The sequence below is a fragment of the Trichechus manatus genome, unplaced genomic scaffold, assembly GCF_000243295.1.
Source record: "Trichechus manatus latirostris isolate Lorelei unplaced genomic scaffold, TriManLat1.0 scaffold00246, whole genome shotgun sequence".
Lineage (NCBI taxonomy): Eukaryota > Metazoa > Chordata > Mammalia > Sirenia > Trichechidae > Trichechus > Trichechus manatus.
Genome location: NW_004444182.1, coordinates 93,467 through 106,450, shown reverse-complemented (window position 1 = coordinate 106,450; position 12,984 = coordinate 93,467). Strand labels below are relative to the sequence as shown.

General features: G+C 36.6%; 1 protein-coding gene across 1 annotated transcript in view; it reads left to right on the top strand.

Moving 5' to 3' along the window:
- Positions 1–2,467: 2,467 nt before the first annotated feature.
- CCDC102B (coiled-coil domain containing 102B) overlaps positions 2,468–12,984 on the top strand; it is a gene marked incomplete at its 3' end in the record, with an annotated part of 85,647 nt that continues 75,130 nt past the window's right edge. Inside the window, exons 1-3 of the mRNA XM_012559422.2 lie at positions 2,468–2,489; positions 5,040–5,632; positions 7,968–8,188. Of these exons, the coding sequence (XP_012414876.2) occupies positions 2,468–2,489; positions 5,040–5,632; positions 7,968–8,188 (836 nt within the window). The remainder of the gene's footprint in view (positions 2,490–5,039; positions 5,633–7,967; positions 8,189–12,984) is intronic.

Sequence of the window (12,984 nt, the reverse complement as noted above, 5' to 3'; positions counted from 1 at the left end):
TCTAATCTCCATATCTACAAGAAAATCCAACACCTCTACAACAAAAAGAGAAATAATCCTATTAAAAAATAGGCAAAGGAAATGAACAGACACTTCACCAAAGAAGACATTCAAATGGCCAACAGACACATGAGGAAATGCTCGGGATCACTAGCCATTAGAGAAATGCAAATTAAAACCACAGTGAGATAGGCCCACGCGAGGAACTGATATACCCAGTGTGGCTGAAGTCTGCGATATGAAAGCTGGAGTGACAAACAGAGGCAGCCGATGGGATGGACAGACACTAGACCTTGCAGTTCATTTAAACAATGAAAAGGGGATTGAATTAACTCAAAGGGTGATGTCAGGATTAGGAGACTGATTATGGTGTGATACATAGAGAATATTTGAGCATGGAAATATCCAGAATGAGAGTCTACTAAATGTATTTCTCAAGTAATCTAAAAGATTATCTCACTGCAAATGAAAATAGATGATATTTGGAAGCTGTATATTTTTGATATGGAAAGGCAGTGGCTCTGGATTCATATTTCCTTAATTCCAAAAGTAGATTGGCCACCTCTCTTGGTACATCTTGGGCTGGTTACATTAGCACTCTAAATCCTAGTTTCTTGACTTTCAGGATAGCGGGAATAATAGTACGTAGTTTATGGGCAGGTTAATTAATGCAAAGCACTTAGCAAAATTCCTGGCACCTGGAAAGTGTTCAATGAATGTCAGTAATTGATATTACGTCTTTGTTTAGAGAACAAAAATTAAAACAAAAAAAATTTTTTTTTTTTTTTTTAGGAGTCAAAATAAGGTTAGTGAAAAGAAGTGTAAAGATTCATTTATCCTGAGACAAGAAGACCTAGATAGTGCCAGGCTACCACTATCGACTGTCCTAATTAAGGCCACAACAGATGGACCGTGATAAGATGAGAGAGAAATGTGGAACAGAACCTCATTCCTAAAAAACAAAACAAAAAATAGGCTTACTGGACTGGTTGAGACTAGAGGACTCCCTGAGACTATTGCCCCATGACGGTCTTTAAACCTTGACCCTAAACTAACCCCTGAGGTAACCTTGTAGGTAAATAACAAATTGGCTCACAAAATAATGAATATCACCCATGAATACTGTACTTCTTTAAAAAATCATCTATATGAGACCAGAAGGTCAACAGTTACTTTAAAACAAAGGTGAGAATGTAAGAGGTAGGGAAACTAGATTAGTGGAAATGGAACAACCAGAAGGGAAATAATGAGAATGTTCAGGCATTGTAAAGAACGTAACCAATGTTACTAAACAACTTGTGTAGAAATTGTTGAAGGGGAACCTAAACTTCTATGTCAACCTTCACAGAAAACGCAATGAAATATTAAAAAACTGAAATGTAAAGACCACCATCCGAAATACACACACACACACACACACACACACACACACACACACACACACACACACTCACGAAACGCTTGACCTTTGAGCTTTCATATTCAAGGTGTTTAAGTAAAAATATATTACAACAAAGAGCACTTGTCAGTTTGGTGCTCTCCTCCCTCTTTGTCCTCCCTGTATGGAGACTCATATGGTACGTAACAGAAAGGAAGAGAGTAAACAGCAAATTAAAGATGAGAAGTGTCCCTGATCAAGGATATCAGGGATCAATTTAGAAAATAAATTTAGTTATAGAAAAATTAAGTATATTTTATTTTGTGAATATCTGAGTTTGTGATTAGTGAAATCCACGCCTCCTATACTTGCTTGTTTTGAAACCTGTAATCTATTTTGATTTATATGGAACAATATTAATGCTATATAAATTTAAGACTGTACCTTTATTACATAAAATTCAAAGCATTTTTGTAAATATCATTTATCCTTATATGCTCTCTGTTTTTAAGTACACCATTTCTCATTCAAAAAAAGAGAGAAAAATGAAAAAAATTAAACGACACATTATCCCAGTGTGACATACTAGAGACTTGAATTGCTGAGAAATACTGTCTCCTTGGCTAAGAGCCTAAGACAGCCAGTATGTAGACATTTTCCCATTTAATGCTCACAATTCAATGAGGTACTTGCTATTTCTGTCCCCCTTTACATATGAGGATATTGAGTCAAAGACAGTTTATATAATTTGTCCAAGTCATCTCTCTAGAAAGTGTCAGACTCAGGACTTGAACCAATAGAGTGTGGTTCTGGAGCTCAGTCTTACACATTAAGCTCCTCTTTGGCAACAAACAATATGTTTAGCAATTTTATATATATATTGTAGAGCCATCAGATTTTTATTTATTTGGTTGCATCCTATATTCAAAAGTATTTGCAATAATTGTATTAGTCTGATTGTATGAGCATTTTTCACAAAGCCAAAAGTCAGTAGAAGAAACCAAAGAGCCAATGGCATTAAAGTATTTTTTGCACGCATCAAAGGCCTTGTGTTACAGCCATTAGCAAATACTTTCATAGTTGCATGAAATGAAACATGAAGAGAATGCACGTATGTGTAAAGGATTGCTTCAATAAATATACATATGTATTAAATATCCCCGTTTATCCTTGATTGAGAAAACTCCCAGAAATACTATTTAAGTTCAAGGACTGAATGATTAAACCCAACTCACTTTTGTTTAATCAGATGTGGAAAAAATACATAGTTAATTGGTAGGCAAGATCCGAATGTACCAGAATCCAATTATAGAGTCTTCAAAACATTAGTGAAGTAAAAGTTAATGAGATATTTTAAAAGTCATTGCAATTTCATGATACTATTTATTTTGAAAAACGGCAAGGTTAAATTTAACTTTAATATGCTAAAAAAAATTCTCTGTCTTCATTTTAGAATTCCAACCAAAAGAAAAAATACATATAATATTTCGTGTGCTTCTAATTAAGAGTTTCTTTTGTTCTTTTCTTCTTTTAAGAGTCTATGTTAAAACTATATATATATATATATATAATATTGATTTTGGTTTAGTAATGGTCCAAGAAATTTGGTCAGTTTATTATTATTGCCCTCCGAATTCAAGAAAATGAAGGGATGTTTACTCCAAATCAGCACTAATTCAAATATGATTGGCATATACCAGTGCTAATAAAAGTAATTACAATCATGAGTCTGTATTATAATAAGTCTTACAATGAGTGTATTGGTTTGGCTTCTCCACAGGACACTTGTTAAAAATGTTTTTTTCCCCACACCTGAAAGTGATATACATTTAGTATTATGTAGCTTTTTAGAAAAATAAAGGCTTATTTTGCAAGTTAGTTGGTATAATGGAACACATTCAGTTGATGAAATAGATGGGTCATAAGGAGGCAGTTTATGATTTGTAATTATTAAAAATGAAAAAAGTGAACGAAATTAATGTCATGCACATAAAATGTCACCAAAGATTATTTACACCAGAAAAACTTACCTAGTAATAATAATGAGTAATTTTATACAGCCACAGAACTTTATTGATTTGTAAATTGAATGCATATTTTAACTCAGTTATTCTGAAGAAGAAATTCTACTTGCTGTATTCTCAAAATAGTTATGTGGCTATATTGAGTAACCTAATGGGTGTACATATTGATAAGAAGGCTTTGTATTTGCAAATTAATCTGCCTTTTGCTATTTATAGGGATACCTGTCTTAAAAACCTTTGAAATTGCTAAGATTCTATGCAAGTGTTATCTACTCTGTGAAACCTCCTCTTTTCTATGAGACAGAGTTCATCACTCCTTTAGCACTACTGCTTAGGGCACCAAGGAACCTAATGCTAACTTGGCACATAACATGTACTAAAACAAGATGGAATGAATCAATAAATATTTTTGTTATAGTAAAAATAATATATTTTTTATTTATACCCGCTTGTCTCATCCGCTAGATTGTAAAATCTTTGAGGAAAATGGGCATGTCTTATAATAATCAATTTTCAGAGCTTATAACAGTATTAACCATGATACTAAATTAATTATGTATCAGTTAGATATGCTTTTGACTGTAAGTAACAGAAAACCAGCTGCTGTTGTTATGTGCCATCAAGCGGATTCTGACTCATAACAACCCATGTGACATGGTAGAACTGCCCCCAAAGTCTTACCTAGGCTTTGTAATCTTTATGGGAGCAGGTTCCAGGTCTTTTCTCTGGCGGAGCCAGTGGATGGGTTCGAACCACCAACCTTTCAGTTTGCAGCTGAGTGCTTAACCACTGTACCACCAGGGCTCCTATCATAGCTTAAATAAATATAAGTAATCACTCTCACATAGCAAGGAGACCAGAGATGGGTACTCCAGAGCTGATGCAGTAGCTTCGCCGTTAAATCAGGCTCTTTTCTCCACTCCACTCCACCAACCTAAATGCTACCAGAAGACTGGTACACTGCCTTCTTCCATAATCATGCCCTCATTCAGGCAGGAAGAAAACAGAGGAAAGAGGGTGTCTCATTCTGAGGTTTTCATATTTTTCCTGGAAGAGAAACCTTTCCCAGTAGATGTCTCATTACATCTCATCAGCCAGTACCAGGTCATATTCGTACCTTGAAACTAGTGAATGGTCAATGACATTGAGGTCAACATGGCAGATTTAGACCAATTATGATTTAGCACCTGGGACTGGGATGGGGATTTATCTTCCCAGAGATTAATGAATTCTGTATTCCATTTGAACAAATTAGGATTCAGTTAGTAGGGAAGAAGGAGACTATTGTGTAGTTAATGGACAATACGCATGACAATAAACATTATTTAAATATAATCTTATTTGTTGAAATAAATTATTGACGCCATATACTATTCCCAATTGCATCTTTATATTTGTATTTTTGGTAAGATTTAATATGAGAAATTTCTGTTAATTTGAGGATAATTACAATTTCACAAAATCCTTTATATTTTTTTGTTACACTGGAAAAGAAAATGTGCATATATACAATATGGAAAAGATGCATTGTTTTCATCAACTTAAAAAAAAAAAAAACCAACTAGGTGTTGCTCTTGTAATTGCAAGGGAAATCCAAATGTGTAATTCTTTTCCTTGTCTTCCTTAGGCCTGAAAAGATACGAATTTAGATTCCATTCATCGATTAATTGAGGAAGCACAAATCTTCCAGATGCAACAGTCATCACTGAAATCACCTTGTGACTCAGTAGTGCCTGCCTCACCCCCCAGGGAGACCTGCCACTCCTATTTGCCACTTTATGGACTACAGTCTCATGCCACCCAAAATGTCTGTACACACTCACACAACACCAATGAATGGGACATTAGCGAAGAGCTTCGTCTGCGGGAACTTGAAGAAGTCAAGGCCAGAGCTGCTCAGATGGAAAAGACCATGCGGTGGTGGTCAGACTGCACTGCCAACTGGAGAGAAAAATGGAGTAAAGTTCGAGCGGAAAGGAACAGCGCCAGGGAGGAAGGAAGACAGCTTAGAATAAAGTTAGAGATGACAATGAAAGAATTAAGTGCACTGAAAAAGAAACAAAGATTGCCCCATGAGAAAGAGGCATTAGAAGTTAAAGTTACCCAGGACCTGAAGTGTCCTTGTTTCTTAGAAGCCCATGCACATGAAGAACAATTTCAAGTTGGTTCGCAAACAAGACAGTGTTTGGTAAAAAATCAGTTTTCTACAAAGGAGAGCACAAATAGTAAGGTAAGGAGAAAAAAAAAAATCCACAGAGGAATCTAGAGATTATGTGAACATTTTAATGCTGTATAGAGTGATGGGAAGGAGTCCTGGTGGCACAGTGATTAAGCATTCTGCTGCTAACCGAAAGGTTGGCTGTTGGAACCCACCAGAGGCTTCGAGGGAGAAAAGACTTGGTGATCTGCTCCTGTAAAGATTATAGCCTTGGAAACCCTATGGGGCAGTTCTCTTCTATCCTGTAGGGTCTCTAGGAGTCAGAATCAACTTGACAGCGATGGATTTTTATTAATAGTGATGAGGAAGTAGGGAAATGAGGCAAACTGAAAGGTGACCATACTGTTATTTTTAGTGAAAATTAAGCCAGTAATTATTTTTTTATGAAAAAGAAAATTTTTGGAGATAATTCATTATCCTTACTATATGAATAATACGCCATCCATAGAGTAGTTTTACACTACCCAAGATGTGGAACTCTGGTCTGACAATTAACTCCTTGCAAAATAGGTTCCATACGCAAATACTTTTAGGAAATGCTTCACACTACCAACTCGTGAAACTTCTTGGTACAGTTAGAGTCTTGAAGTTTCTGAGAATTTACTAAAAAAGAAACTATTTAAATTGTATTTAATCTAGCAGTTCATACATATTTATTTATCCATGGACCCACCCCCTTTTCTTTACCCTGGTAGATGCCATTAACATCTCTTAGAAAATAAGAAACTTTAAGAAATCATGTTATCTCTTATCACAGTTTCAGTTTATATTGTTACCCTTTTCTATTTAATTTCTTCTTTAAAAACATAAAATCAGGTTAATGTCTTGCACCTCTATAATTCTATCTAAAATTTTTAGCTGTTGTATGAAGCATGGATTATACATGGTTATATATACCTTATGGTAGGTTTAATCTAGAGTCTGTTTTAAGAGAAAAGTCTTAAAAAGATTGCAGCAACACAGTTACTTCTGCTTTTTTGGTCTCCTTGATTTTGTGTGTGTGTGTGTTTATGTTTCCTTTTTTTTTTTATCTTGAGAATCTAGCCCATAGTATCTGTATTATCTTTATGTGCATCTTTGGATAAATGTTACATATTACCAAAATTCAATCATGTCAACTGAGTATATTTGAATCCAGTGATTGGGATGAGGAAATGTAACTAACATGATGTGCACTGAATAAAAAAAAGTCTTTATTATTTATAAGTCACTAGACTTCACGTTTTAAAATGTGAAGGCTTCTCTTCACATTTGTTATGCTGGGAAATTCTCAATATCTTGGGATTTCACCTGGAATATCTTTTGTATCATCAATGTCAAGAACAAATCATGCATAGTGGATATTTATTAAGTTAGTTTCTTTAGGAAAAATCATAGTTAAAGTCCCTTCTGATGGTAGGGGAATTAATATTGGTTGTTGAATAAGCTTCAATCAGCTGTTTTTAATTTGACCAATTTCCCTGCCAACTCTAGGCCTAATGCGAAAGACATTTATGGATGTATGGATTTCTTAACCACTGTATTTTTCATGTAGAGGTACACATATCTTATTTTATTGTTTTTCAAAATAGTATACATAATAAAAATACTAACTTTTTGAGAAAATGGAGAGATGAACTATACTACATAGCCTGGTATCTATGTACTATTTTAAAAATAAAACACTAATAATGATGTGTCATTGAGATTTTATTTGAACTTGGCTATTATGAATTGCATTATCTCATTTAAAACCCATACATCATGGCAAATTTAATTATAGACAAATATCCATAGCATGAGTTCAGTGCAGAACAGTATGCTTCTCTGGTAATTGATGTCAATATTTATTAAAAGGTCCAATTAAATTCTATTTGAGATTCTACTAGTGAACTCAAATAGTTCACTATACATGCCTGTTAAAATATTCAAGAGTTTCCTGAAAATTCTTTTTTACCTCGTCCTCCAAAGATGTTAAATAATCAGCTGGCTTCACTTTGAAACTTGTGACAAAACCTTAAGGAGCAATTCAGCTCATTAAATAACTCTTCACTGATATTCAAGTTTATGCAGGGTTATTTTTAGCTGTTATTAGAAAAAGAAAACTTAAAGTAAAAGTTAAAGCAGAACTTTTGAGAAAATAATTTTATTATAATAAGATAGAACTTAGAAAAGAAAAATCAATTTGAAAAAGAATGCAGTTGAAGTTTGGTCATGGAACACTCTTATGATAATGAAATGCAAGTAAGGATTTGATTTCACATCAATACGTTTCTTTCCTTTCAAACTAGGTTTTTTTTTTCCCAATTTTTCTTGTGAAAGATATAAAAATTCACTAATAATTATTTTATGTTTTTTTCCCTTTCAGGAAGAAGGTGTGACTATTGATGCATTAAGATTAAATGAGAATATGAAGCTCAGTATTGATTTTTCTGATTTATTCAATAATGGTAGTTCTGGAAACTCTGCAACAAAGGCTGAACTAAGATTGCATGTGATAAATCTGCCTTTGGAGAGTGAAGTACTTGAAACATCAGCTTTGCAGGTGCCTTCAGATGAGTTCAAAAAAATCTTATTGAAGGAAAGAGAGTAAGTGCTAATAATTGTCTCCCTTCACCAAGCCTGGGTTTCAAACTTCTTAAAATTGATAAGCTTAATGAAGTGGTCATTTGAGAATGTATTTTACCAACAAATAGTCGTTAAGTTCTAAGATTTTAAAACTGATTTTGATATATATTTACTCTTGTTTTCAAAAAGTAATCTACAACTTGTTAGTTCTTGTCTTTCTTTTTACATGACTTTTATCATGACCATGTTCTTGTCATCTCCAACATATATCGACATATTCACCTCAACTGTATTTGAATTCTTAATGTATATGGTTAAAATATCAAGTACATTATCTATTTTTTGGAACATTCTAGGACTTAGATGAGTCAATAAAAGTGAACAACTATGTTATTATTAATAATGGACAACTCACAACGTCATGAGCTATTGATCATAGAAAAAGATGCCTTGGACACTGACCACATGTGTATGGAGGAAGGAACACTAGACTTGTGATTCAGAAACCTGGACAAGCACCTTGGTTTTGACATGTTCTAGCTATATGATGTTGGGTTAGCAAGACTGTGCACATTGTTTCGTTTGTAGAATTAGGAGTAGCTATGCCTATGTTCTGGTTATCTAAGGAGCCCTGGTCGTGCAGTGGTTAAGAGCTCAGTTGCTAACCAAAAGGTCACTGGTTCAAACGTACCAGCTGTTCCATGGAAGAAGGATGTCTCAGTCTGTTTTCGTAAAGATTGCAAACTTGGAAACCCCATGGGGCAGTTCTGCTCTGTCTTATATAGTCACTATGAGTCAGAATTGTCCTGACAGCAATGGGTTTGGTTTTTTGGTTTATTATTGTGTAATAAACCTTCCCAAATAATGGTTGTTTAAACAACAGTCATGTATTCTGTTCATGAATCTTGAGTATGGCTTGTCACGGACAGCTGTAAGTAGCTTCAGCTGGGATGGCTTGGTGGCTGGAGGTGACTTGAAGGCTAGAGTTGAGAACATCTGAAGCCCTGTGCACTCAGATATCTCATGATTGACCCTGTTTCTCAGCTGGGGCCTCAGCTAGGACGTGTACAGGTAGCCCCTCGTCGTGGCCACTTGGCTTCTTCACAGCATAATGGCTAGCTTGTGAGTGAGCATCTTAAGAGAACAGACAGAAGTATATGGCATTTTTATGGTCTTGCCTCAAAAGTCACATGGCATCATTTCTGCCAAACTTGCTGGTCAAAGCCATTTCTAAGGCCTGCTCAGATTCAAGGGCAAGAGGATATAAACTGCACTGCTCAATGGAAGGAGTGTCAAAATCATATTATAAAAAGAACATTAAGGATGGGATAATTGTGGTGGCCATCTTTGGAAACTACAGTCTGCCTCAACCTTCACAGAATTCTTATAAGGATCAATCACAAATTATAGCTGAGAAAGTGACTGGTAATAAGAACACAATATGTATTAATGGAATGAAACACTGCCTAGTCCTGCACCATCCTCACAACTGTTGCTATGTTTGAGCCCGTTGTTGCAGCCACTATGTCTTTAGACCTGTACACATATTAAAAATTAATTTTACCTGCACCTATATGTTACAGTCAAAGTCTAACCTCTGTGCTTTTAATTTTTGAAGGAATTAAGTTTTTAGTGGTTGTACAGTCTTCTCAAACCCACTTACATTACTTCACTGATCTAGCGTAACAGGAGTAATCAAAAACTGCTGTGTCCTAGATATAAAGTCTTCTAAGGTGCCAGTTTTAATGCTGTGCACATTTATCTTTACACACTCACATACATATACATGTATTTTCTACTTTCAACTTCCCTGGAATATATGAAGAATCTCCATAAATAGTAAGCTGTCAAGTTGTCAGAAAATTCAATACAGAAACCATAAACAGGCCAAAAAATAGGGGTGAAGGGAGCCTTTGATTCAGCTTTATCTTCCCACTCTCTTCTTTAAGAAATAATCCCATGGACATTGTGAGTCAGGGTGTACGTGTCCATGAATCAACAAGCAATCCACATGAGGCAATTGAAAAGCCTTTTTTTTCCATCACAGAGGAATGTTTCTCAAGGATATAGTATGTGTTATTACTATAAATATGTCTAAACTTTTAAATTCTTCTTTCCGGAATCTCAGCAAGTGGGTGGCTTGAGTTGAAAAAATGTGAACATAATTATTCTATGTTCCCAGCTAGTGGGAACAATCTCTTGACTGGGGCACAGGATTAAACTGAGGGAACCCAGGGAATCATTTACACTGTTGGCATGGACTAGACCCTCCACATCGAATAAAATAAGATTTATTGTATCATTTGTACTCTGTGTATTGTTCAGTCGTATAAATGATTCTCTAATATCTCGAAGCCCCTCATATTCTTAGTATTTGTGTATTTTTGATCACTTAAGATATAAAATTGCTTGAGGCGGGGCCAAGATGGCAGAGTAGTCAGATGCTTCCGGTGGACCCTCTTACAACAAAGACCAAAAAAAACAAGTGACTCGATTATATATGGCAATCTGGGAGCCCTGAACATCAAAGGCAGAGTTGAGGAACCAGACTGAGTGGCAGGGGAAGGGAGAGATGGTTCGAAAGCAGCAAGGAGTTGCTAGACCTGACCTGGCGAGAGCCTGAGCCCTTCAGGCCTGAGTAGCTCATGGGTGAGCATTGAGGCAGGCAAGTGGTGGTGCTTGGGAGGTGCGTTTTCTGCACTGGGAGAGACCCAGTGCCAGAGAATCTACACGACCACCCAGAACCGGTGAGAAGCAGTCTCATCGGCAAAAGATAAGTACTTGTGTATGGCTTACCACATGGATCAAAAACACCCCCTTTAGGGAAAAACCTCTCTCCCATTTACCTCCCCGCTCCCTGCTCTGCATTGGGTCCTGGACTGGCTTCAGCAAATGCCAAGTCCCCTGGGCCAGAAGTAGGATCTGTCACATGCCCGGAGCCATTCTCCCTGCCTTGGAGAGTGAACAAATTAACAAAAAGGGAAAAGAAATAAATTGCTGGCTCCCCTAAGCCAGGAACCCAAGGTAGGCACAGCTCCCTTGCCGAGGGACAGGCACAAGGGATCCATGAACTTTGAGTACCTTTCAACCTGCATAGACTTCTGTGGGCCCATCTCAACAGCGTAGGCCCTCATTACCACACTACAACAGGGTATATACCGGAAGTCTAACTTCAACTGTTTCAGCTGTGAAGTGGCAGGTTCTTGACATTTGACACTGCTCTGCTCATTAAGCAGGATCTTCACCTACCCACATCAGGGGACTGAGGACTGATGGCTCCACCCATGCCACTTAGTCACCTGCGATAGGGGCCCATGAATAAGAGGTACCTCCCAGTTCTTACAGCCAACAGCATTAGATGCTCCTAGTCCGGCTGCAAAACCCACCCACCTACATGGTCTATGGAACAGGGACATGCCTTCCTCCTAGACACTCAAGGGTGGCCGTCAGCCCCCTGCCTTGCTCAGAGTGTGTCCCCCTGTTGCAGTCAGATGCCTGTGCCTACACCAATCACCCATGCCAGTCTAGGACTGTAAGTGAGAGCCTACACCACACACTTGGTGGCTGTCTACCTGGGCACCTGAGATGAATCAATACAGGAGAAGTAGGCGGACTCCTGAGCTCACATACCTAGTAACAGATCTAACCACCTGGGGACAGGACATTAGAGCTTCAAAGGTGCCAATAATCAAACCAGCCCATACTAGCAGCCTATTTGGGCATATCAAAACAAAACAAGAAGCTAGGACACAGTAAGCAAAAATACAATAAATAAACATAATAACTTATTGATGGCTCGGAGACAACAGTCAATATCAAATCACATAAAGAGGCAATCCATGATGGCTTCAGCAAGCTCCCAAAATAAAGAAAAATAGAGGTAAATATTAAGGTAACCACATAGGAAACTAACAATCCTACAAGTCAAAATAAAAAACTAGAAACAAAGACTCAGCAAACACAAAATCAACAACAATGAAAAACATGAAAATACACAAAGAAAAATGACTCAGCACAGAAAATTAAGTGGAACAAAAAAAACTGTGAACAACACCAAAAAAAGACATCAAAATGTCAGCACTAAACTCATACCTATCAATAATTATGCTGAATGTGAATGGACTAAATGCACCAATAAAGAGACAGAGAGTGGCAGATTGGATAAAAAAAACACGATCTGTCTATATGCTGCCTACAAGAGACACACCTTAAGCTTAAAGACACAAACTAAAACTCAAAGGATGGAAAAAAATATATCAAGCAAACAACACTCAAAAAAGAGCAGGAGTGACAATATTAATCTCTGACAAAACAGTAAAGTAAAATCCACCACAAAGGATAAGGAAGGGCACTATATAATGATTAAATGGTCAATACACCAGGAGGACATAACTATAATAAATATTTATGCACCCAATGACAAGGCTCCAAAATACATAAACTCTAATAGCACTGAAAATAGAGATAGACAGCTCCACAATAGTAGTAGGAGACTTCAACACACCACTTGTGGTGAAGGACAGAACATCCAAAAAGAAGTTCAACAAAGACATGGAAGAGCTAAATGCTACCATCAACCAACTTGATCTCATAGACATATACCAAACACTCCACCCAACAGTACGCAGGTATACTTTCTTTTCCAATGCACATGGAACATTCTCCAGAATAGACCACATATTAGGCCATAAAGCAACCCTTAACGAAATCCAAAGCATCGAAATATTACAAAGCATCTTTTCTGACCATAATGCCATGAAAGTAGAAATCAACAACAGAAAAAGAAAGGAAAAAAAATCAAACACATGGAAACTGAA